Source organism: Magnolia sinica, chromosome 8, assembly GCF_029962835.1.
Source record: "Magnolia sinica isolate HGM2019 chromosome 8, MsV1, whole genome shotgun sequence".
In the NCBI taxonomy this organism is placed as follows: domain Eukaryota; kingdom Viridiplantae; phylum Streptophyta; class Magnoliopsida; order Magnoliales; family Magnoliaceae; genus Magnolia; species Magnolia sinica.
Window position 1 is genome coordinate 58894176 of NC_080580.1, and position 27500 is coordinate 58921675.

The window sequence follows — 27500 nt, forward strand, 5'->3', positions numbered from 1 at the left end:
TCAAATAAAATTGAAACTAACTTACTAGGCTAGGCTCAGACGTCCACATGCACAGATAGATAAAAAGAATAATAAAAATTGAGAGCAGGGCTTAACAATCATCTAGCCTTTATGCTAGAGATCACAAACCCCGCTCTCTTCTATTGTAAGTAAAATTCTCAATGACTAAGTTCTATATATGTATGGGCATAAGAGCATACTTATAAGTCATTGAATATTGTTACTTCCAATATACTAAAATTGGATTTTCTAAAAGAGAAATGAAATCCCCTAAGAAACTTAAATAAAAGAAGAAATTGTAGCAAAGGACTCATGCCATGTGTCCTTAAGTGGGCTCTTCTGGACCGCTTCTTGTGCATATGAAAGGAGTGTGCACGTGTGGGATGAGATGCAGTCGCATCACATGTCAATGTTGTAATATACATCTGTCAGCTGTCCATGAGCCATTTACTTGTTATGGTTTGGTGTATATGAAACTCATCTTGTTACACCTGAACTGGGTACATCATTTATGTCATGGACAGTTGGTACTGTTGCGCAGCACGCCAACAACGCAGTGAGCCTAGATCCAATCTTAGGCCTCACCCACAAACGATAAACAGGAAGAAATATAAACTAGAAACAGATCAAAGCAATCCAAAACAAACCACAAGACAAGATATACGTGGAAAAATCCCAATCGAGGGTAAAAAACCACGGATGCAAACTTCCACTATGAAGAACGAAGATTACAAGGCAATATACTAACCTCTCCCTTGGAAGTACAAAGAAAATCCCTTGCCCACACCTTAGAAATATTTTTCAATATTTACCTTAACTTCAGAATAGCTCAAGGGACCCCAATTTATACTTTTGGCAACTTTCCTTTCACACCCTTGCGAAAGGCGACACAGAAAATCCGCAGTCTGCATCAGATTCGGAAACGAATCCACGTAACTACGACCGGTCGAGCAAACTGCACGACCGGTCGAGCAGACCCCACGACCGGTCGAGCATGGCCCAAGACCAGTCGAGCACCTCGAACCCAAAAATTTATGCTCACTGGACTTTGAGTCATGCCAGTCCACGACTGGTCGAGCAGGGCCCACGACCGGTCGAACTAGGCCCACAACCGGTCGTGCAGCCCCAGATGTGGCTCCACATCTCAACAATCTCCTACTTGGAGACACATTGCCATAAACCTTCGTCTTCTACATCTGGAGTGCATCATCTCCCCATCTTCTAGCCTGAAGACCAATCAAAGCTGAACAGAGCTTTAGCTTCTCCCGTGTAACCGCCTTGGTCAACATATCCGCAGGATTCTCACTTGTATGAATCTTCTCCAGAGCAATCGATCCATCTTCCAGTAACAAACGTATGAAGTAATATCTGATGCCAATATGCTTGGTCCTTGAATGAAAGGCTGAATTCTTAACCAAGTGTATTGCACTCTGACTGTCAAGTACATCTTGCAATCTGCTTGCTTCTTACCCAACTCTTCCATGAAACCTTCCATCCATACCATCTTCTTGCATGCTTCTGTAGCCGCAACATATTCTGCCTCTGTCGTATTGATAGATACTATCTTCTGTAACTGAGAAACTCAATTGACTGCAGCACTACCTAAAGTAAAGACATAACCTGTAGTGCTTCTTCTGCTGTCGATATCTCTTGCCAAATCTGAATCCACATAGCCTTGTAGCTTGATTTTTGATCTACCATTGCATAGCCCTACATCCTTAGTACGTACCAAGTATCTAAGGATCCACTTCATAGCTTCCCAATGTTCCTTTCCGGGGTTGTTCATGAACCTACTAACAACTCCCAATGCTTGAGAAATGTCTGGCCTCGTGCTCACCATAGCATACATGAGACTCCCAATAGCTAACGTGTATGAGACTTTAGTCATGTAGTCCTGTTCCTCCTGCGTCTTTGCACCTTGCTCCTTAGATAGCTTAAAGTGGTTGGCTAATGGAGTGTTAATCGGCTTAGCACATCCCATATTGAATCGATCAAGTACCTTGGCTATGTACTCTGCCTGTGACAAAACTAATTTCTTATTTTCCCTGTCACGCTTTATCCTCATGCCTAGGATTTGTTTTGCAGCTCCTAAATTCTTCATGAAAAATTCTCTAGACAGTTGTCTTTTGAGATCTGAGATGTCTTTCATGCTTGAACCGGCCACAAGTATATCGTCAACATACAGAAGAAGGATGATGTACGATGTATCAAACTTCTTCAAGTAACAACAGTGGTCTGCATAACATCTTCTAAAATTGTTTCTCGACATGAAACCGTTGAACTTCTTGTACCATTGCCTCGGGGCCTGCTTCAAGCCATATAGACTCTTTTTCAGTCTGCACACTTTGTTCTCCTTTCTTGGTGCCACGTATCCTGTCAGCTGATGCATATATATATTTTCTTTAAGATCCCTATGAAGAAAGGCTGTCTTAACATCTGATTGCTCTAGATGTAAGTCCTCTGAAGCCACTATACTCAAAATCATGCAAATCGTAGACATTTTCACCACAGGTGAAAATATTTCAGTGAAATCAATACCTGCCTTTTGTTGAAACTTTTTCACAACCAATCTGGCCTTGTACCTTTTCGAACCATCGTGCTCCTCCTTCAGTCTGTAAACCCACTTGTTATGAAGAGCTTTCTTACCCTTGGGTAGAGTGACTAGCTCCCATGTACGATTAGACTCAATAAAGTCCATCTCCTCATCCATGGCCTGCTCCCACTTAACCCGTGTATCTGCCTGTAATGCCTCTTCAAAACACTCTGGTTCACCATTATCTGTCAGCAGTAGATAATGTAAAGAGGGTGAGTATCAGACCGTGGGTCTCCTCTCTCGAGTAGGCCTCCTCACAACTAGTGTATGCGGATCTGCCTCATAATACTCCTGTGCATGATCATCCTATAGCGTTGTAACACACGTGTCCGGTAACTCTTCCAACGCTACGAATTCTTTCTCCTTGGCCTTATTTTCCTACACACTGTCCTTATGCATCACTTTTTCATTAAAGACTACGTCCTTACTTCTGATGATTTTTCTGTTTTCTGCATCCCAAAACCTGTAACCAAAATCATTCTGCCCATAGCCTATAAATGTGCACCTCCTAGACTTCGCATCCAGCTTGTTTTTGTGCTCTGCATCAATGTGAACATATGAAGTGCAACCGAACACTCTGAAATGTGCAAGGTTCACTTTTTTTCAGTCCACGTTTCTTCTAGTAGCCCACCATCCAATGGTGCTGAAGGACTTCTATTGATGAGATATGCGGCAGTATTCACAGTATCTGTCCAAAAGGTATTAGGCAACCCTACTTATAGCCTTATGCTCCTGGCGTGCTCAAGGATGGTCCTGTTAATGCGCTCAGCCACACCATTCTGCTGTGGTGTCCCTGGAATCATTTTCTGATGTTTGATTCCATTTGCTGCACAATACTCCTCAAATCTCTTATCACAGTACTCTCCCCCATTATCAGATCTGAGGCATTTTACTATTTTACCTGTCTCATTTTCTACCATAACTTTTCACTTCTTAAATACATCAAATACATCAGATTTATGCTTTAAGAAATAGACCCACAGTTTTCTACTAGCATCATCAATAAAGGAAACAAAATAGCGTGAGCCACCAAGAGATAATACATGTGCCGGTCCCCACACATCAGTGTGTACAAGCTCCAACAGATGCATCTTTGGAGTGCGTCCCATCTTCTTGAAACTTACCCTCTTTTGCTTGCCATACACGCAGTCTTCGCAGAATTTCAAGTCAATAGATGTAACGCCCTGAAATTCGGGGGTCGAGCATAGCACTTTCATCCCTTTCTCACTCATATGTCCCAACCTCTGATGTCATAACTGCCCATTCACTTCAATTAATGTGACTGCGATGAACTATACGATCCTGAACTCACGTACAATGTATCTTCCTTCTTGCCTTGAGATATCACCAAGGCACCTTTTGTGATCTTCCAGGAATCATCGGTGAATGTTGTTACATAACCGATATCGGTCAACTGCCCCACTGAGATCAGATTCCTTCTCAAACTCGGTATATGTCTGACATCCTTCAATTTCAAAACCGTTCCATCTTTCTGATTGACCTGAACATCCCCCTTTCCAACAATACTGTAAGGTTCATAATCACCCAGGTAGACTCTCCCAAAGTCACTTGACACGTAATCACGCAGAACTTCCTTACATGAAGTGGCATGAAATGAAGCACCCGAGTCTATAACCCGAGTCTCATTCCTCGCATCAAGAGACAAGATTAACGCCTCTGTGTCACTCTCCTCAGATAGATTCACTGAATCCTTCCCGCCTTGAGAGCTTCCTTCTTGTTTCTTGAGCGCCCTGCAATCACATTTCATGTGCCCCTTCTTGCCGCAATGCCAATACCCATCTTTATCTTTCTGTCCATTGGACTTCTTCCTCGACTTAGAACGCCCGTGTTTATTGCCTCCTTTGTTCAGCGATCTTCCTCTTCCTTCAACATTTAGAGCATTTCCTGAATCCCCTGAAACTCAAGATACCTTTCTTCTAGATTCTGCGCTGAGAATTAGACTGACCACATCATCAAATTTTAACTTTGTCGACCTTGAAGAATTGCTCACAGCAATCACCAAACCATCCCATCTGTCTGGTAAACTGGATAAGATCAATAATGCCTTGACCTCATCTTAAAAAATAATGCTAACGGATTCCAACTGGCTCGTGACTGTATTGAACTCGTTTAGATGTTCTGCCACGCTCCCACCATCTGACATCTTCATGTTGAATAGCTGTTTCATAAGATGAACCTTGTTGGATGCTGAGGGCTTTTCATACATAGTGGCTAAGGCTTCCATTAATTCTTTTGTAGTTTTCACATTGGATATGTTGAAGGTGATGCTCTTAGACAAAGAGAGTCGGATCATTCCTAAAGCCTTCTTATCCAGTAAAAACCATTCATCATCTATTATCTTTTCTGGTTTCTTCTCTTTTCCTCCTAGAGGAATATAGAGGTCTTTCTGATACAAATAATCCTCCATCTGCATCTTCCAGAAGGCAAAGTTTGAACCATCAAGCTTCTCAATTCTACTTTTCCCTTCTTCCGTCATCGCTCCCAATAGAACAAAAGTTGCATAGCACGCCAACAACGCAATGAGCCTAGATCCAATCTCAGGCCTCACCTACAAACGATAAACAGGAAGAAATATAAACTAGAAACAGATTAAAGCAATCCAAAACAAACCACAAGATAAGATATATGTCGAAAAATCTCAATCGAGGGTAAAAAACTACAGATGCAAACTTCCACTATGAAGAACGAAGATTACAAGGCAATATACTAACCTCTCCCTTACAAGTACAAAGAAAATCCCTTGCTCACACCTTAGAAATATTTTTCAATATTTACCTTAACCCTAGAATAGCCCTAGGGACCCAATTTATAGTTTTGGCAACTTCCCTTTTGCACCCTTGGGAACGGTGACACAGAAAATCCGCAGTCCACATCAGATTCAAAAATGAATCTGCATAACTACGACCAGTCGAGTGGACCCCACGACCGGTCGAGCATGGCCCACGACCGGTCGAGCACCTTGGACCTAAAAATTTATGCTCGCTGGACTTTAAGTCGTGCCAATCCACGACTGGTTGAGCAGGGGCCACGACCAGTCGAACTGAGCCCACGACCGGTAGTGCAGCCCTAGATGTGGCTCCACATCTCAATAGGTACCAAGCCCTACATCACTTGAAAAGTGTAATTGTAACGCCCTGAAATTTGGGGGTCGAGCATAACTCAGCTCCCGAGTTCCAAAACATCACTTATGCAACATATGTAATGATGGATGTATGTTGTCTGTATGAGTGCATAAAACATTGAATAGATTTAGCCAAACTGCAACATAATTCAGGGATAAGTGAAAGACGCAAGCGGAAGACTTAAAGAAGTATAGATATCGGTATATGTCCCTGAGATATGCATACTCTGCCAAGTTATAATTACATTCATGTGTGTTTCAAAATGCAAGTATCAAATGGAATAACCCATTACAAAATAAACCCTGTATCCCGTAGATCATGACACGGCTCACATGAACCCACATGACAACTGCATAAAAGAAAATGCGTCCTCATCATCCTCATACTCCTGCTCTGCCTCAGGGGTCGCGTCATCATCTGCATTTGAGACAGAGTCTGGTTGGTGTTGAAACAGCATCCCAGAATGTGGGAGTGAGTGATCAACTCAGTGGAACTATACAGTAAAAGTTAACATATTATCAAATCAATCAAGCAGTAATGATAAGGCAATACAATCAAACACGACCTAATTTCTCTTGTTAATGCAAGGATGTATGTAGAAATGATGCATGCCCTCGCCTGCACTCCCTCAGCGTCTTCATCTTACGGTATGCATGACAACCTCCCGCAGTGCTAACGACGCCAAAGCATATGCAATGCGGTGTATGTACATGATTACCAAGTTGTTATTAGTCCTTTTCATACAGCAGGATTGTGAAGCTAAGGTACCTTCCTCATATCAATTTTCAAACGGTGATCCATTCTAGGGTCGTCAGTCCTAGACAATCTCATACGATCATATGGTTCTAGGTCGCTGCAAAGGGCTCGTCACCAATCAATGCATGCCTATCATACCTTAGTTATTACCCTAAGGCTCGTCTCCTCAATGCAGTATCAAGGTATGCTCGAGGTCACTATAAAGGGCTCGTCACCAATCAATGTAGGCTGACATCACCAATATAGTGTCCCATACCACCATAATCGGCTCACGAGTCTGGTGTGCTCACTGGTCACCACGGGGAGGCTCGTCACCTCAGCGTAGGCCGACAGCTCAACTACGGTGTCCCATACCACTATGCCCAGCTCATGAGTCTTAGCGGATCTAGGTACAATGGTTAACAGAATTGCATTTGTAAGTTTGGTACCCTAGATTCAAACAATAGTGTCCATACATGGTGTACATCTACCGGGACAATCGGTTTACTTGACAAACTCGACTAGCACGAGCGCACGTTGAGTTTAACGACATAGAGTGCGCAAACACTCCATGTGGCCAAACCACTGTCGACAACCCTACTATGACTCAGGTTCGTCAAACATGACCTACGTGGCGAAAACTACCTTGGCCACGAACTCAAGGTTTGTTTTCGATTCCCTGGACTATTTCATAGTCCCAAACACATTCAATTATAACAGATATTCATATTAACAATTTGGAACAGTAATGGAACAACAATTCTAATCATACAGTATGTGAGCATTTGAAGAATATTAACTTAACATGAATTTACACATAAGTAATGCTTGAATTTAAACAACAAAGAATGTAAGTTGCATGTAGGAAATCATACACGCCAATAGGATAGTTGAGAATCTCTTCTTAACGCCCGTAAATAGAATAATATATGATATGCTAGATCATTCAGACATTTCTACAAACACTTAAACTACATATTTTAACATACATGACGTATGTTGGTGATAATACACATTTGGACAATTCCTTTTGCCAAGGAGTTAATACACATACAACTAGCACAAATACACGACAATTAATCATGGCAAACACATATTCGTATTTCATATGTATATGATACTTTCTACATATACATGGAATACACAAATCTCAATATATCTCATATATATCAGGAACGCAATATAAACATCGCATTTGACATGTGAAATTACACCCACAACAATAATAAACCATTAACCGACATTGAAAGCCTTGAAAACCATAACCTATACGAATATAGTTCGCACCTTAAACCAGAAAATGTGCACAGATCTGATTCAGATGATAAGTTTTCGTCAACGACATCTAGATAACCTAAGACATGAATAGAAATGAGCTACATCAATACTTAAACTATTTTAAGCTCTAAAACAGACTAGGGTTTGATTGACTTACCCAACGATGAACTTAGAATCACTGGAATAACGATTCAGAAGTGATAGTTTAGGGATGCAGAGTAACAAGGAAGAATCTCAAGATGATTCACCGACTTCTCTCTCACTTTCTCTCTCTTTTCCTCTCTCTCTCTCTCTCTTAGATAAGGTTAGAAAATTCGTATGGAATTGAGAGTGAGGGTTTTAAGGTCTTTATATAGGCCTAAAATGGATGAAAATAGCCCCAGGGCGAAGGCATACTTCGGTTATAACCAAATCAGGTCTATATTGGTCCAACGGAGCACTTCTGGTGGTCCCTTTTCCACGTGCGGTCAGACTTAAGCTCACTGACCATGGATCTAGGTCAGGCTGAGTTTTTGTACCGATCGGATTTACAGATCAGCCGTGGCGGACCAATCTCAATTCAACGGTCACCGAAACTCGATCAGGTCCACAAGCACTATGACATGTCAGGGCCATCTTCCCTGATCCGAAGGTGAAATTGGGTCAGAATCCAATGGTCAAAAAGCTTAGAATCGGTGTGCAAGCGACACGACTCAGATTTCATAAATTCATATTTAATTTCTCAGCTTTCTCACACTCTTTACTCCGGACTCAAGCAAATCGACCCAAGACATCATCTGGTCTTGATTTTTGAGGTAATGGTCAAGCCCAACTAGGTGATCATAATTGTTTAAGATCATCGCTTTCGGACTTTCGACGCGTGGTCGAGGTCCGATACAAAGTTTCCAAGTACTCCCGAGAGCAACTGGATTTAGCGTTGAATCCCAGATTTGAGGGTAACATAGCGCTAACGATTCTACAGGTTTTGAGTCCTGCAGATCAAATTTAAAGTGATTGATGCTAATTTCACAAGCAATCGAGTTTAACACTAAATAATCCACATTTAACTTCTAAAGAATTTGAGGTAGTTCTCGGGTCTTTACACGAAATTTTTCGGGTCATTACAATCTACCCCCCCTTAAAGAAAAATTTCGTCCTCGAAATTTGTACCTTCTCATACTCCTCAAGGATCTGAGGGTAGCTCTTTCTGACCTCAGCTTCAGTCTCTCAAGTAACCTCTTCTTCACTATGATGCGTCCACAGTACTTTCACAAGAGGGATGACCTTGCTACGTAATCCTACTCCTTCCTGTCTAGGATACGTGTCGGTCACAGTACATATGTGGCATCCTGACTCAACTGCATCTACTCCCAACTGATAATATGCGAAGGATCAGGAACGTACTTCTTCAGCATAGAAACATAAAATACGTTATGCACGCCCGCAAGTGGTGTGGGCAAAGCAAGGCGGTATGCTACCGCTCCCACTCGATCCAGTACTTGAAATGGACCAATAAATCTCGGCGTGAGCTTCCCCTTCTTACCAAACCGCAGAACTTCCTTCATAGGAGAAAGCTTAAGAAATACATGGTCTCCAACCTCAAACTCAAGCGGTCGCCGCCTCGTATCAGCGTAACTCTTTTACCTGATCTGGGTTGTCAGAAGTCGACGTCGAATAATGTCAACTTTCTCTGAAGTCGCTGTACCAACTCTGGGCCAATCAAACTACGCTCGCCAACTTCTACCCAGCAATGCGGTACTCTACACGGGTGACTATACAATGCCTCATAGGGAGCCATGCCGATACTCGCCTGGAAGCTGTTATTATACGCGAACTCTGCATAAGGGAGACAGTCATCCCAACTGTCCTTGAAATTCAAAACACAAGCTCGCAATATGTCTTCCAGAACCTGATTCACACGTTCCGTCTGCCTGTCTGTCTGCGGATGAAACACGGTCCTGAACTTCAATTTTACATCCATCGCTTCCTGAATACTAGTCCAGAAGATAGATGTGAATCACGTGTCTTTGTTAGACACAATCTCTAAGGGAACTCCATGCAGACGTACAATCTCCTTGATGTGCAACCTAGCCAACTCGTCTGCAGAGTTTGTGACTCTGATCGGTAAGAAATGAGCCGACTTCGTTAATCTATTGACGATCACCCAAATAGAGTCATGTCCCTTCCTCGTTCTCGGTAGCCCTGAAATAAAATCCATAGAGATGAAGTCCCACTTCCATTCTGCTATGGGCATGGGCTGAAGCAGTCCAAGAGGTCGGCGATGCTCTGCCTTGACTTGCTGGCACGTGAGACAACGAGATACAAACTTAGTAATGTGAACCTTCATGTTGTCCCACCAGTAGGATCTTCTCATATCTTGATACATCTTTATGCTACCGGGATGCATTGCAAGCTTAGAATTATGGGCTGACTCGAGAACCTCCCGTCTCAAGTCAAGAACGTCTGGGACACATAGCCGGCCACGATATCGTAGGCCCCCATCTGAACCAATACTCCACTCGGAGTCCTCATCTGTACCAATCCGCTCTCTCATCTTTGCCAATAGCTCATCATCTGCTTAAGCTATAATGATCCTCTCGTCAATGAGGGGCTGTACTCGAATGTGTGCGATAACCTCATACGGCTCTTCCACCGTAAGTTTCTGCTCAAAGTCTCGCACAAACTCCATCATCTCCCATTCTGCTATCATTAGTGGAGCCGTAAATTCTATAGCTTTCTTACGACTCAACGCGTCTGCCACAAGGTTTGCCTTGCCCGGATGGTATGAAACATCGAACTTAAAGTCTTTCAATGTTTCCATCCATCGGCGTTGCCTCATATTCAAGTCACGCTGTGTGAAAATATACTTAAGGCTCTTGTGGTCGCAAAAGAGCTCGAACTCCTCTCCGTAGAGGTAATGTCTCCAGAGCTTTAATGTGAAAATGACAGCTGCCAACTCCAGGTCGTGTGTAGGGTAATTCTCTTTGTGTTTCCTCAACTGTCTCGAGGCATATGCAATCACCCTGTCCTTCTGCATAAGGACACAACCTAGACCAATGCGAGAGGCGTCAGTATATATCGTATACTTAATCCCTTGCTCTAGCAATAATAGCACAGGGGCGGACGTCAACTTGTCTTTCAGCTCCTGAAAGCTATTTTCGCCTTTTCATTCCAAGCAAACTTCAAGTCTTTCCGTGTCAACTGAGACAATGGTCTAGCTATCTTCGAGAAGTCTTGTATGAAACGTCGATAATAGCCTGCTAGACCCAGAAAGCTCTCACCTCAGTAACCGAACCAGGCTGCTTCCTATCCTGAACTGCAACTACTTTAGCGAGATTGACAGCTATCCCTTCCTTGGACACCACATGTCCTAGGAACTTGACTTCCTCTTTCTAGAAATCACATTTCTTGAACTGCGCAAAAAGCTGATTCTTCCTAAGAGTATCCAAAACCGCTCTTAAGTGCTCCTCGTGCTCTTCCCAACTCGCAGAGTATATCAAAATATCACCGATAAACACAATGACGAATCGGAACAAAAATAGCCGAAACACCCTGTTCATCAGATCCATGAACACGGCCGGTGCGTTCGTAAGACCGAATGACATCACAAGGAACTCATAATGGCCGAAGCTAGTCCTGAATGCGGTCTTCTGCACGTCTTCATTCTTGACGCGCAACTGATGATACCCTGACTGCAAATCAACCTTCGAAAAGTACCGTGCCTCCTTCAACTGATCAAATAGATCATTGATCCTTGACAAAGGATACTTGTTCTTCACAGTCACCTGATTTAACCTATGATAATCTATACATAATCGCAAGGAACCATCATTCTTCTTGACAAACTGAACAGGTGCTCCCCAAGGGGACATACTAGGTCGAATAAAACCCAACTTCAACAAGCCATCTATTTGCTTCCTCAATTCCTCCATTTCACTCGGAGGTATACGATAGGTGGGCAATGAAATAAGTGTCGCACCAGGCATGAGATCGATAGTAAAATCAATCTCGCGCTGAGGGAGTAATCCAGGAATCGACTCGAACACATCTTCAAAATCCCGAACTACTGGCGTGCTATCAAGTGTCGAACCAGCAATACTCTCCAACAGAGAAGTATAACAACCAAAACGGAAAGGGTAACTGACCTAAACAGGGAAAGTAAATGTCTCGCCCTCAGGTCCATGGACTGTCACCAACCTAGCTTCACAATCAATTTCTGCTCGCATCATCGTGAGCCAATCCATACCCAAAATGACATCGTAATGGTATAGAGGTGCGACAAAGAGGTCAATAAGAATCGATCTGCTCCCTAGATCGATCAAACAACCCATACAAATCTTGGTAATATTAGAGGAGGTCCCTGTAGCAGTAGTGAGTGTCACTCCCTTCATAGTAACAGTGCCCAAACTCAGGCGCTTAACTGCCACATATGATATAATAGAGGTAGTGGACCCTATATCCACCAACAAAGAAACGAAAATACCTTGGATGTGAGCTGTAACCTCAAAAGATCTTGGTACCAAGTCAGGCCCAGGCGCTTCAGCTGTAAGCACGTGAACACGAGCCTGCTATAAGAGATTCGACAGAGGAACCATGGGCCGCTGAGGTGGCCTGAAGCGAGGCACAGAAGGTCTGAAGGATGGGTGAGCTGGCACTAAACGAAGGGGTGGAGGTGATATGACCTGAGGCATCGGACGACTGATCCTCTGCGGTGGAGTAAATCCACTGTCCTGCATTCGCGTAAAGCAATTACGATCCGAATGCCCAATCTTCCTACAGTACGAACAGCGTAAGTCAAAACGCATCGGTTGAGCTGACGATGTAACACGTCTTGGAGGAGAATCTGCTCGCGGCCTCTTGCCAAGAAATGGTGTACTCGGAAAGTCAGGTCGCTGTCTGGGAACCATAGGTGCTCTCATACGGGATGACCTATCCCCGTCCTGCTCAGCTCACAGGGACATGCTCACCAACTTAGCATAAGAAGATATGCTAGCACAATACATCTTCAATCGAATCTTAGGCCTCAACCCCTCAGAAAAATGCCGCATCCGCATCGACTGATCACCCAAAAGCAATGGAGCATAACGACCCAGCTCAGTAAACCGGTTCTCATACTCAGTCACCGACATCCCTCCCTGACGGAAGCGAAGGAACTCACTCTCCTTCTCGTGTCGGTAAGTGACTGTGAAATACTTCTCGCAGAAGCGTGCCTCAAACACCTGCCACGTCCACTCAAAACCCTTCGCAACTATGCAGAGAACACTATCCCACCATAAACTGGCCTCCTTCTCAAACACGAAGGAGGCAAGCTCGACCTGCTCAGCCTTAGAACAATGAAGTGGCCTCAGCATCGTAGAGATGCGATCAATCCAGTACTTGGCCTCCTCGTGTCTATGAGAACCCGCAAATGTGGGAGGTCGTAAGCGCTGAAATCGCTCAAATGTGCCACTAGCACTAGCGTTCCCAGATGGGTGCATAAGTGAAGCAGGTGAAGTCGCCCCCATCGACTGAGCAAAGATGCCAGCCATGGAAGACAAAAACTGCTGCTGGTGTTGCTGTTGCTGGATCTGCTGCTGCTGCATCAACAGCATCATCTGCTCAAACCTATCAGGAGGCAGAGTGGATGAAGATGCATAAGGCATCAACGTAAATGCACGGTTCGGCTCAGGAACCGAAGGCGTGACTGGTGTAGCTATGGGTGGTATCACAGGAGTCGGCCCAGCAGCGGGGCTAGTAGCTGGCTGAGAGTCTGGCCCAACACCAAAATGAGACGGGCCTGACTGTGGATCCGTCTGGCTATCGCCTAGGGGGGAACCCGGGCAAGTGACTCTCCCAAAGATAGAAGGGCCGAAGTCTTGGAACACTTAGGAGGCATACCCTACAGGCAATAGAGGGTGCAACCTGTGAGATTCAACATCCATATAATCCACCCACACGGCATTTACATCACAACTCAAGGAAAAATAACATGCATTTCATTTTAAAAAATTGTCGCAATACAAGAAGTACAGCATTACATGAATCGCAACAGAGAAATCATGCGAGCTATAACATCCAAAGCTTCAAACAATAAACAACTTCCAAACTACTACGCCTATAACGGCTACACACAACAACAAATAATAAAATAGAGCAAGGGACGACTACATCTACAATTGCTCGTCAGAATCAGGAGATGGAGGAGGGGCACCCTTATCCTGCAGACAACACAGATAGACTTCAGAGTTCGAGACATCTTCTTGAACTTATGCTTCACGAAGCCTCGAAGATCCATAATATCTTGGCGTAGGGTAGCCTGACCCTCCTCAAGCCGAGCTATACGGGCATCCCTGGTGACCTGATCTGTGCCCTGCTCTGGTGCCGCAGGAGGAGAACTCTCACTCATGTCTTGGGCCTCCACTTCTTCCTCGTCCTCCTCTTCTTCTTCTATCTCTGCTCCACTTCGCCATTACTCTCTTCCTCATCGCTCTCGGTCTCATCCTCACTTTCTTCAAGTGAGGCTTGTCGTCGACGAGGCCCAATGTCCATCTGATTAAGGGTCGTCTCATTAATGTAACGAACAAGTACCGGCTTTTCCGCCCCAAGCCTGTAGCCAAACTCATGTGCAAGCTTACAAATAAGTCGGTCAAATGGGAGCGATTCGGTCCTCCTATTCGAACGAGCGATAAGGATAATCTGATGCAAGATATATGTTAGCACACATAGCTTCTCTCCTTGCCCCACCTGATACAGGAAATCTACCATCAGGCACGTACACTCACTGTGGTTGCTCCACCTTGGATAAACATTGAATGTGCACATGTGGTGAAGCAAGCGGAAGTCATCCGTCATGTTGGTTATGTTGGTTACTAAAAGGCTTCTATTAGGCTGTCATTCGACCAGACGACCACACAGGAACCGCGTGCGGCGATCCCTCTCGCACGCACTACTCAGATTCTTCTCACTAGCATGAACCTCGCTAAGCGGCACGTTCAAAAGTTGGGATATCAAAGCGACGTTGATCGTGGCCTCCCACCGCAAGGGATCTTGAACTGCAATGGCTCTAGCGAAGGTTCCCGAATGTGGGCATAAAAAGCTCGGACAGTACCCACATTGGCGTGGTATTCACCTTCGAATAGGCGACACCAACCGGCCTCTTCCAGGTGCTCCAATAAGAGAAATTCGCCAAATAGCCGCGGATCTACATGAGCTTCAAAAAGGACCCTACGGCCTTCATAAACTCCATGAGATAGCTTCACCAACAGAGTTCTTCCAACAGGAGCTTGAGGATCGAGGTCCCGCTTTGTCTAAAACTCTCAAGTGGTGGTCGTGCTCATGATGGCACCTTTCGGCCTCCGTGCACGGGTTGGGCGGCTAGGCCCGGCTTCATCAACGGGCGCTCTCTTCTTCCCCATGAAAGAGACAATGGTGGAGATGGAAAATATGACCGTAACAAGCTCAAATAGGGCCATAGAAAATGAGAGAAGAGAAAAATGGGAAGAATGATGAGGCTTCCACAAATTTGAGACTCAAAGGAAGGATTTGAGTGCTCAAATGGAAAGAAAAGAGAGAAAAACAATAATGGAGATGGGTTTTAAGGTGGGTAAAATGGGGATGCACGAAAATGGAAGAAAGGGTTTGGGGAGGGATTTTTGTGGGGTTTTGAGAGAAATTTCAAGAAAAGAAAAGCTTGGAGGGTGGGTTTGTGAAGGAATGAGGGTTTAGAAAGGGTTAAAATCGTGCAACCTTAGATGAGTGGGCCATACTAGACCCCACATGCGTCGGCCCGAACCGGCCCGCTGGGCGGCGAGGGCTTGTCGAACCGGTGAGGTCATCGCCGGTCTTTGAACAGTCCGGCAATGACTCACCATTTGGGCAAGGTCCTCTTGGCCCCTAAGCTGAAAAATGATGTGGGTCCCCCTGGAATTGCCCCGATTAGGCCCTCAGTCCGATTCGACACTTATCGGGCCACTAGGAGTAGAATCTGATATAAATACACTATAACCGGCTTTCTAATGGTGGGAAAGGGATGATACACCGTCTAAACCCGACAATGGATAGTCTAGAAGAGATTTTGGGTCACTGTATGTGATCAGGAGTGTGCACGGACTCGTTCTCGGCGATAATTTTCAGTCAACTTTCGCCGATAAGAGCAACTGGAAAACCTACACAAATTCTAGAATAAGCTCGCACCTTCCTACACTAAGGTGGCAACAGCGTGAGTTGTGTGACTATAACCCAGGTCCGGTTTAATCCAAATCATGCTCTGATACCAACTTGTAACGCCCTGAAATTCAGGGGTCGAGCATAACTCAGCTCCCGAGTTCTAAAACATCACTTATGCAACATATGTAATGATGAATGTATGTTGTCTGTATGAGTGCATAAAACATGGAATAAATTAAGCCAAACTGCAACATAATTCAGGGATAAGTGAAAGACGCAAGCGGAAGACTTAAAGAAGTATAGATATCAGTATATGTCCCTGAGATATGCATTCCCTGCCAAGTTATAATTACATTCATTTGTGTTTCAAAATGCAAGTATCAAATGGAATAAACCGTTACAAAATAAACCCTGTATCCCCGTAGATCAGGACATGGCTTACATGAACCTACCTGAGAACTGTATAAAAGAAAACGCGTCCTCATCATCCTCATACTCCTGCTTTGCCTCAGGGGTCGCGTCATCATCTGCATTTGAGACAGAGTCTGGTTGGTGTTGAAACAGCATCTCAGAATGTGGGAGTGAGTAATCAACTCAGTGGAACTATACAGTAAAAGTTAACATGTTATCAAATCAATCAAGTAGTAATGATAAGGCAATACAATCGAACACATCCTAATTTCTCTTGTTAATGCAAGGATGTATGTAGAAATGATGCATGCCCTCGCCTGCACTCCCTCAGCATCTTCATCTTACGGTACGCATGACAACCTCCCGCAGTGCCAACGATGTCAAAGCACATGCAATGCGGTGCATGAACATGATTACCAAGTTGTTATTAGTCCTTTTCATATAGTAGGATTGGGAAGCTAAGATACCTTCCTCATATCAATTTTCAAATGGTGATCCATTCTAGGGTCGTCAGTCCTAGACAATCTCATATAATCATATGGTTCTAGATCGCTGCAAAGGGCTCGTCACCAATCAATGCATGCCTATCATACCTTCGTTACTACCCTAAGGCTCGTCGCCTCAATGCAGTATCAAGGTATGCTCGAGGTCACTACAAAGGGCTCGTCACCAATCAATGTAGGCCGACGCGCCAATATAGTGTCCCATACCATCATAATCGGCTCATGAGTCTGGTGTGCTCACTGGTCACTACGGGGAGGCTCGTCACCCCAGCGTAGGCCGACAGCTCGACCATGGTGTCCCATACCACCATGTCCGGTTCATGAGTCTTAGTGGATCTAGGTACAATGGTTAACGGGATTGCATTTGTAAGTTTGGTACCCTAGATTCAAACAATAGTGTCCATACATGGTGTACATCCACCGGGATAATTGGGTTACTTGACGAACTCGACTAGCACGAGCGCACGTTGAGTTGAACGACATAGAGTACGCAAACACTCCATGTAACCAAACCACTACCGACAACCCTAATAGGAATCGGGTTCATCAAACACGTCCTACATGGCGAAAACTACCTTGGCCACGAACTCAAGGTTTGTTACCGATTCCCTAGACTATTTCATAGTCTCAAACACATTCAATTATAACAGATATTCATATTAACAATTTGGAACAGTGATGGAACAACAATTCTAATCATATAGTATGTGAGCATTTGAAGAATATCAACTTAACATGAATTTACACATAAGTAATGCTTGAATTTAAACAACAAAGAATGTAAGTTACATGTAGGAAATCATACACACCAATAGGATAGTTGAGAATCTCTTCTCAACGCCCGTAAATAGAATAATATATGACACGCTAGATCATTCAGACATTTCTACAAACACTTAAACTACATATTTTAACATACATGACGTATGTTGGTGATAACACACATTTGGACAATTCCTTTTGCCAAGGAGTTAATACACATACAACTAGCACAAATACAAGACAATTAATCATGGCAAACACATGTTCGTATTTCATACATATACGATACTTTCTACATATACATGAAATACACAAATCTCAATATATCTCATATATATCAGGAACGCAATATAAACATCGCATTTGGCATGTGAAATTACACCCACAACAATAATAAATCATTAACCAACATTGAAAGCCTTGAAAACCATAACCTATATACGAATATAGTCTGCACCTTAAACCAGAAAATGCGCACAGATCTGATTCAGACGATAAGTCTTCGTCAACGGTGACTAAATAACCTAAGGCATGAATAGAAATGAGCTACATCAACACTTAGACTATTCTAAGCTCTAAAACAGACTAGGGTTTGATTGACTTACTTAAGAATGAACTTAGAATCACTAGAATAACGATTCAGAAGTGATAGTTTAGGGATGCAGAGTAACAAGGAAGAATCTCAAGATGATTCACCAACTTCTCTCTCACTTTCTCTCTTTTCCTCTCTCTCTCTCTTAGCTAGGGTTAGAAAATTCGTATGGATGAAAATAGCCCCAGGGCTAAGGTATACTTAAGTTATAAGCAAATCAGGTCTATGTTGGTCCAACAGAGCTCTTTTAGTGGTCCCTTTTGCACGTGCGGTCGGACTTAAGCTCACTGGCCATGGATCTAGGTCAGGCTGAGTTTTTGTACCGATCGAATTTACAGATCAGCCGTGGCAAACCAATCTCAATTCAACGGTCACCGAAACTCGATCAGGTCTACAAGCACTATGACATGCTAGGGCTATCTTCCCTGATCTGAGGGTGAAATTGGGTCAGAATCCAACGGTCAGAAAACTTAGAATCGGCGCGCAAGCGACACGACTCAGATTTCATAAATTCATATTTAATTTCTCAGCTTTCTCACACTCTTTACTCCGGACTAAAGCAAATCGACCTAGGGCATCATCTGGTCTTGATTTTTGGGGTGATGGTCAAGCCCAACCAGGTGATCATAATTGTCTAAGATCATCGCTATCGACTTTCGACGCGCGGTCCAGGTCCGATACAAAGTTTCCAAGTACTCCCGAGAGCAACTGAATTTAGCGTTGAATCCCAGATTTGAGGGTAATGTAGCGCTAACGATTCTACAGGTTTTGAGTCCTGCAGATCAAATTTAAAGTGATTGATGCTAATTTCACAAGTAATTGAGTTTAGCGCTAAATAACCCACATTTAACTTCTAAATAATTTGAGGTAGTACTCGGGTCTTTGCACAAAATTTTCCGCGTCATTACACTAGTTAATAATAGTAACAGGTAGAGAATTGATATCTGCACCCACCTCTCTGATTGATGCATACACTCATTCTTTTCTGCTTATGCTAATAATATTGTACTATTGTAATACACATCGTTTTTCTTTTCCATCAGTGATGACATGTGTGAATAGTCACTCCCTAACACGCAAGTTATGCATTTATATGATTTATTACTACTGGTGCTCGCAACTAAAATGCATTGAAGTATTTTTTTTTTTTGAATTTTTTCCCCCTTTGTTGCCTGTTAATTGCATGGATTGGCCTTGTGGATGTATGTCTCTTCAAATGAAAAGCATCATTCTTTTTTGTGCTTTCATAAGTTACTAGTAACTGAAGAGGACATCCTCTCTTTTGTGCAGCTCAACGGTACATGCAAACGCATCCTTAAAGAGCTTCATTCTTATGAGAAAGAGGTTGAGAAAGAAACTACAAAAACTGCAGACATGAAGGAGAAAGGAGCTGATCCTTACGATCTTAAGCAACAGGTATGCACCTAAAGCCTCAGAGATGTGCTGGTCATTGGATGTGCAATTTTATCATCCTTACCAATGAGTTTGGAATGGTATGATGTTTTTAGTGATTTTCTAGAGTGTTAGTCCTTGGTATCCTATTGATGCTTGCTTTTGAGATCCTTAGTAAGAATCTAGCTTTTCAAACTTCACTTCAAAGTTATTTTTAGATAAAGTATGAGCCATACACATCCTATCCATGCCTGTTTTTGACTTGCTATTTTGTAGCACTTACATTGTAGAGAAATTGTTGCATTCTTATATCCACTCTTTTTATTGGATTTGTTATCAAAATGTAGTTTTGAGTTCTTTGAATCACTATGAGTGGCCTAATTTTGTCTATTACAAGTTCAATTCTCATCATCATATAGAGACGGCTCTACTTAGGTTTGACATGCTAGTTTTCTTCTTCTTCTTTATTCTTTTATGGTGTTAAAGTGACATGCTCCATGGTTGTTAAAACTACTGTGATGTTTTGCTGCTAAGTTTCTACCCATCTTTCTCTTGTCATGCTTTATGAGCTTCTGAATGGGATTCCTTAATCCTTTCTGCTTAATCCATTGACTTCTCTGCATACCACTCTTATTTATGGCAATTCACAACTTTCATGGCAACTCTAGTTGAAACTCTTGGCTTTGGATGTTGCATTAAGTGCAACATGCCACTTCCAGTCATTGATTTGGCCATAACTCTCTCCTTTCTTTTTCTGTATTGCTGGTTTTGGTTTTGATTTTTTGTGATTGGACATGTCATCCATTTTCTTAACTGTCTTTCCAGAAGGTCTCAATCATTTTTGAGAAAATAGGAAACCCTCTCTACCAATGGAGAGTGATCCTCAACTTTGGTGGTCCCAAACTGTTGTCCAATGTGTATGAGGGACGCGGAGTCAGTGAACCACTTGTTCATCCATTGCACATTTGCCCACATAATGGGGAAGCTTTCTTGCTGTCTTCAAGGTCTCGTGAGTGATGCTCAGGTCAATTGAAGAGTTCTTCCTCATGTGGCATGGGGGAGGAGAAGGGAGGAAAGATGAGGTGGCTTGGAGGCTGGTTCTAGTGGCGATCTTGTGGGGCTTGTCGGGGGAGTGGAACAATCGGGTCTTTTGGGGTAGCCGCAAGTCAGTTGCGGATGTATTCAGGAGGGTAAAGATTGATGTATTAGACTAGGTTAAGAGTTTGGTTGCCCCCATCCATAGTGACGAGGTCAAGTTGGTTGGGGGCCTTGTTCTAAATTTTTTGTATTCTTTGCCTAAAAGGAGTGTTCTCTAATTTTTATCATTCCCGCTCAGGATCCTTTTTTTTCCCCCTTTTTCCCCTAAAGGTGAAATGCTACTAATGGCATTGAGAAATACCAGCTCAAATGGCTGAAAATCAGAAACCACAGAGAAAAAAATTTGTCCTGGAAACATTCTGGCATAAGTCTGGTAGTTGTTGGAATTTCGGCCCAAATGAAACAGGGTGGTTTCACTTTCATTTTAGAGAAACGAAACATTTCAGCCGAAATAAAATGAAATTAACAACTTTGGTATTTTCCAATTGATGGCCTGTATTAATTCTCTCTGTCCATTGTATTGTGAATACTCATCTTCATATTGAATTGATCACAACTTCTCATTGTTTTATTGAGCACAATTCAGCTTAGACACTTGCACCACAAGGTGACAGGAGTGGTGATGTCAAAACCTGCCATGCTGACACCTTTGTAAAATGATTATTTGTACTTGTCACATAGATATAAATATATCTAAGCAGTTTTATCTAGTGTTATAGCTATTGCCTTGTAACTTAATTAGGTAGCCTGGTTTTTATGGTGCATTATCTGGGAACTTATAGAACATCAAACGTGTAGACGGTCACTCTTTAGAACTTATAAGACTTGAGTGATAGCATTCTACTTAATTTTAGTAGCTTTTGTTTCGTTCCAACAGGAGAATATGTTGGCCGAGTCGAGAATGATGGTTCCCGACTGCCACACGCACCTGGAGGCTTCCCTTGCTGACCTGACAGGATTATTGGTTTGTATAACCTACTGAGCTAAACTAGATACACTGTGATTTAATGAAATGGACCCTTAACATATCCTTCTATTTCAGGAAGAGTTGAAGGAGTCGAATCAGCAAGGTCCTGAGATTGAGGAAGCTCAAAGCATTATTGCAGAGGTTAAGGCATTGTTTCAAAGCACTGAAGGTTAACGGTTCAGTCAACTGTTGTAGTTGGTGGCTTGATCGCCGTTGCTTTGGTTTTTGTATCTTGTTCTAGTCTTTTTTCAGAGGCTAGCATGCACCACTTCACTCTGCAGATGGATTTATAGCCATGCAGTTTTGGATTTGGCTTCTGTTTGTTTCTAAGTAAACGACTACCTTATACTATAATTGATGACGGTGCTTGCCATCTTCGCAGGGGTTTACTCTCCTCATGTCTTTCATCTATTATTGTTACAATCTAAGGGCTTAGTTTAGATCCTTAATAAAAATGTGGTGTGCATCTGGTGCCCATGGGAATGAGAATGGGATGATATTTGATAAGAACTGAAACCTGTTATAATTCCACTCCCATTTGAGATGCTTTTTGTGGATGGGGTAATCTGGTATATCCTCAAAATGGTCCACTACATAGTGTGGATGAGAGGATGCACATTCTATCTTATATATTCTGGTTGCACCAAAATTAGCCTGCAGCTTTTTATTTGTTCTGTTGATTGAACATGCAAGAGTACATTGATGTTCATGGAACTAGTCAACAACTAAATGTTGAAATTAATCCTTTTTTTTTGGTCTTGCATGAGTACCATCCCACTGCGATTATCAGTAACACTATTAAATTACCAATCAACTCCCATGTCTTTGAGATTTCTCCAAGCTGAATCTCATGATCGCATCTGTTGTTTTTCCCCCTACAATTGCCATCCAACTTGAACCCACTCGTACCTTCACACCAATGCAATTCCTGATCTTTGTTGAATTTCTAAAGCATCCCTCCTTAGCTCTAGCTTTGCATTTATTTACCAACTCCCTCGTTTTGTCAATCAAAACTATGTCATTTGCAATTCCTTGGGGTGTTAGCGGTGATTATATAAAGTTTACCTTTCAACCCAGCAAAAAGCTAAAGGTTGTTGATTGTACTATCAGGGAAGCAAGCAGAGATGCTAACTGTTGGGTCAGTGGGGCCAAGAACCATCCTTGGAATCTAGATTTTATTGTAAAAGAGATTAAAATCTTTGGTTGGGGTGCCAAAAATATCATTTTCTATCTCAACCAAAGATTCTAATCAGGAAGTTCTCAATTTAGCATCCTTCGGGGTATCTTGCCCACATCTTTGTATTGGGAATCCTTTCCCTCTCTCTTGGCTTTTAATCAATCTCCTTTGTAAAGGCAGCTTCGGCTGCCTTCCCCTTTAGCTACTTGTTTTTTGAGATATTGGTCTTTGTATTCTTTTCTCACTTTGTGAGTGTTTTAATAAATTTCAGTTCTCTCTCAAAAAATAACATACTTATAGTTCCAAAATATTTGCACCTGCATCTGATTGATCCAACCTGAGTTTGGGTCAGGTTGGGGTGGGTTAACAAGGTCCTTGGGTGTGGGGTTGGGGTTGAGTAAGTTCGGGTTGGGTTAGGTCAGGTTGGAATTTGGAAATAATCACATTTATTTAGGTCAGGTAGCTGGTTGGATCCTCTTGATGCTGGGTCAAGCTCGGGCTCACTCTCAATCTGACCTAACCCATCCAAGCTACACTAGTGCTTCTCACTGGACCTTATGTGGGTATCGAGTAAAGAGGGTGGGGTTAACATGGTTCGTGAACCACGTGATCAAAGGTATATGCTGTGGCCTGACATGAGTTGGGTATCAAGAAATGGACTGCAGGACAGGAGGATTGAAGGACACAGTTTGACGTATGCCCGCATCCCAACTGATGAACGACATCCCATTAGCCGGAAGCGGATTGCATCCTACCGTCCGGGTAGGTCTTTGTGAGGCCCACCATGATGTAAGTGTTTTATTCAAGCCATTAATCACTTTCCTCAAATCATTTTAAGTATGAGACAAAAACTGAAGCAGACATAAAGCTCCAATGGACCACATCAAAGGAAATTGTAGTGATAATGATACCCATCGTTGAAACCTTTCTAAGGGCCACCGTGATGTTGTTTTACCATCCAACCTATTAATAAGGTCATGCAGACGTGGATGAAGTGAAAACACAAATATTAGCTTGATCCGAAACTTCTCCAGCTCCCAAGAAGTTTTTAATGGTGTACGTTCAATCCCCACTTTGTGGTCCACTTAAGCCCTAGACCTACATCATTTTTTGTTTCATACCTTAAAGTGATCTGAGAAAACTGATGAATGGCGTGGATAAAACACTTACATCACGGCGGGCCCCACAGAGCCCTGCTCAGACGAATTACCATCCGGGCGGGGGTAGGACGCAATCGCGTCCCCCATCAGCCAGTCCTGTAGTCCTCAGTCACAGGAGGTAACTGCGATTTAAATTTCCTTGTGCTCACCGGTTAATTGTTTTACCACTTATCAAAGTAAATTCATGATGACATGTATCTCCCAGCCGATTAGATCATTTCACATGGTATATTTGTTCTCCAAATTACTACTAATTATTAGAAAATCAAGCAAACCTCTATAAATAGAGGCTCACCTTTCGTTGAAAGAGATATACAACAACAACACGAGGAAAATCACAAGAAGATATAACAGAGTTAGAGTGAAAGTGAGGGCAGAGTCAGAGTATAGTAGAAAAAAGAGTGAAAGTGAGCAACATCCATCCAAACCCTCCAACCTAGTCTATTCTAGCGTCCAAGCCATCTTTACAGTTGAGAATCGACAGAGTAGGGTCGGAATTTGGTATCTCCGATCATCTCCTTTTATGAGGAGTGTCTTAGATTTTTTTTTCTCCTCCCACATCTCCACGTACATGGGCAGCAATCATACCGTTTATTTTATTTCATGTCTTTACATTTGCATATCATCCCTCTCATACACCATTTGCTTATAGTTTGCATAACTGTCAATTGTATGCTCTATACTTCGTCGAACTTTCAAGTCCTGATGTATTAGAAGTCAAGTCTTTGTCTAAACATTCTTATTTTTATTTGATCATTAACATGTTATATTTGTTCTTATTTACTTCTCTTTTGTAGTCACTATATTCTCGAATCTAACTCAGTTAGATAAAACGATCTCCTTTTATATTAGTTTGGGTGAGGAGTGGTTAATTGTTGATTTTTGACATTGTTAACAACTAGCCAGTAAGTTAATACAACAGCTTTTGGAACCTCAAATTTTTCAAAAAATAAAAAATAAAAAATTAATCTTGTAAAGTAGAGATTGTATGCAAGTACGGGCAAAAGGGGTGCCTAACCCCTTCTTTCTCCATTAACGAGGTCCTTACCTAGAATCCTTGATCATAGATTTTATCTAAGAGTCATCTTAGTTTGGAGAATATTCTCTAATTCTCCAACTTAATGCTATTCTACAGGTCTAGTGGACCATAAATTCTAGGCCTTTATGGGCTATTGGCAAGTTTTAAGTCTTTTAAATGCACCATTATGAATCAACACCATACCCATTCAAAATCAAGTGACGAACAATGTACCATTTTGGAAGCGCACACGCCCAACTACAGGATGACATCCATAGGTTTACTTGAGCCTTGAATCCACCTTATTTCTGAGTTCATACCTAAAATGACATGAAAAAAATGAATGGACGACATGGCTAAACCCTATACATTACACTGGGCCATCGAGAGCCCTTAACTAGATCTGAGTCGATCCAGGCGAGGGCAGGATGCAATCCCCTTCCATGCCTATGCATCAACCATCATACTATGCCAAATATCAACGAACTTTGATTACCTACAATGCATCGTAAGAAGTTTCCATGGTCAGAATCAAAGTGCTACCCATCGTGATGTTTGAGAGAAATACATCTTGTACATCCGTTTTTCCAACTCATGTTAGGGCATGAGCTCAAAAATGAGACTGATCCAAAACTCAGGTAGGCCGTAAGAGAGAAAAAGTAGGTAGGGAAATGCCTACTATTGAAAACTCCTTGGGGTCCATCGTGATGTTTATATGTCATCTAATCAGTTCATAAGATTATTCCTACTTAAGATGAACTAAAAACACAAAAATATCAGTTCAATCCAAAACTTTTGTAGCTCCAATAATGTTTCAATGGTAAACATGCAATCCTCACTGTTTCCTACCGCCTAACCCACTTAAGTTTTGGATCTACCTCATTTTTGAGCTAATGTCCCAACATAATTTAGCAAAATGGATGAACAGGGTGGAATTCTCACAAACATCATGGTTGGCCCACTTAGCTTTTGACCATAGAAACTTCCTTGCAGGGTGTCACATGCAATCCGCGTCCAGCATGAATTAACTCCCGACCAAAAGGGTGAGGTTGCGTATTAGGTGGTGTTGCCCTCAGAGGTGGGCTTGGGGTTTACCTCAGCCTAAAATTTGAACTGTTAAGGGTCGGGCCGTTGGTTGGGCCTATTAGATGTTGGTAGGCTCGAGCCCAGCCCATTAACAACTGTAACTAAACTGTTACCTGGGTAATAGCTAATCCGCTCCTGTGCACGTTTGAGTGCACACATAGCACCCTAATTTTTTTGGGTCGTTCTTTTTTGGCCAACAATACCTCCTTCCCTGACCTCTCTCTCTCTCATTCTGAGATGCTTTGTGGAACAAAACATCTGCTTTCGGTTAGGCTATTTATTCGATGTGTATGAGCCAAAGCTCGGTGATCCCGCCCGTTCATACGCTGCAACCCACTCCATATTGGCATTGCTTTGGGATTCTCCTCTGTCGGCTGCTGATTTTAAGTTAGCCACTGGTTGCATGTGATTGGGCGGTATAGTCAACAGTCCACACTCTATGGGAAGAAAATCGATTCATTTCTTATTTTTGGGGCATGGCCCATTCGTTTTGGCCCCTCCAGATGAGCAGCCTTGATAACAGAAGATTCCGCCTGCTTGCTTCATCAACCATTGTTTGTTTCCTCACTCTGTAATCTTTTGCTGATATCTTGGTATGCAATTTTATGCTTTATTATTTATTTATTTATTTTTAATTAATTCTAAAGGGTGCGTTTAGTTTCACTAAATATCATGAAATTGGTGCAACCAAACACACCCTTAAATTAGGCGAGGCCTTACTATAGGAAGAAGAAGGTTAGAGATCCTCTGTGGGTCCCACATTAAAACAGATGAGTCTCTGTTTACTTAGTTAGAAGTGACTGGCTTTGATTTCTCTGTTACACTACTAAGCTTCTTATGATGATACATTCCCTGACTTCTGAAATTCCAAATGAGTGACTACTTCTTTGAATTGTTTGGTGAATGGCCGATATTGTGTGGTTTCCGTAGTGCCGATTGGACTTTCATGCTTTAATGCCATTTCCAGTGGATGGAAATCATTTTTCTGCTCTCTCTCTCTCTCTCTCTCTCTCTCTCAGGAAATTATGAAATCCCGATTCCATGCTAAGGGGTTTTTTGGCTTTATAAAAGCCAATTGATCTTTATGGCAATTCTATACTCATTCTTTCATTGGCTGATTTCGGCTACATTTGGATGCATTCTGAATTGAATTGAAATAACCAGTTCAATAGAGTGAATTGAGCAATTTGCGATTAGGGGTCATTTGTATGCCTATAAATGGGGCTAACTGTAAATGATTTACTGTTCAGGGTTGGATGCTAAAAAATGCATGTAAATCATTTTTACAGGCTGTAAATCATTTACAGCTTTCAACCCCATTTGATTTATAGGCAAAAACCTGTGATTACATATACTAGCTCTCCATTTACAGCCCAATAGCTATATTTTCAAAGATAGGCTCTCCGTTTACAGGACTAAAACAATTTACAGGCTATCCATGAGGTGGAAGGTGCTACCTTA

At 42.5% G+C, this 27500-nt stretch overlaps 1 protein-coding gene across 1 annotated transcript in view; it reads left to right on the forward strand.

The window, feature by feature from the left end:
• LOC131254269 (uncharacterized) overlaps positions 1-26931 on the forward strand; it is a 32564-nt gene extending 5633 nt beyond the window's left edge. The window contains exons 3-6 of the mRNA XM_058255261.1: positions 19393-19557; positions 21509-21595; positions 21674-21767; positions 26312-26931. Of these exons, the coding sequence (XP_058111244.1) occupies positions 19393-19557; positions 21509-21595; positions 21674-21767; positions 26312-26448 (483 nt within the window). The 3' untranslated portion in view covers positions 26449-26931. The remainder of the gene's footprint in view (positions 1-19392; positions 19558-21508; positions 21596-21673; positions 21768-26311) is intronic.
• The last annotated feature ends 569 nt before the right edge of the window (positions 26932-27500 follow it).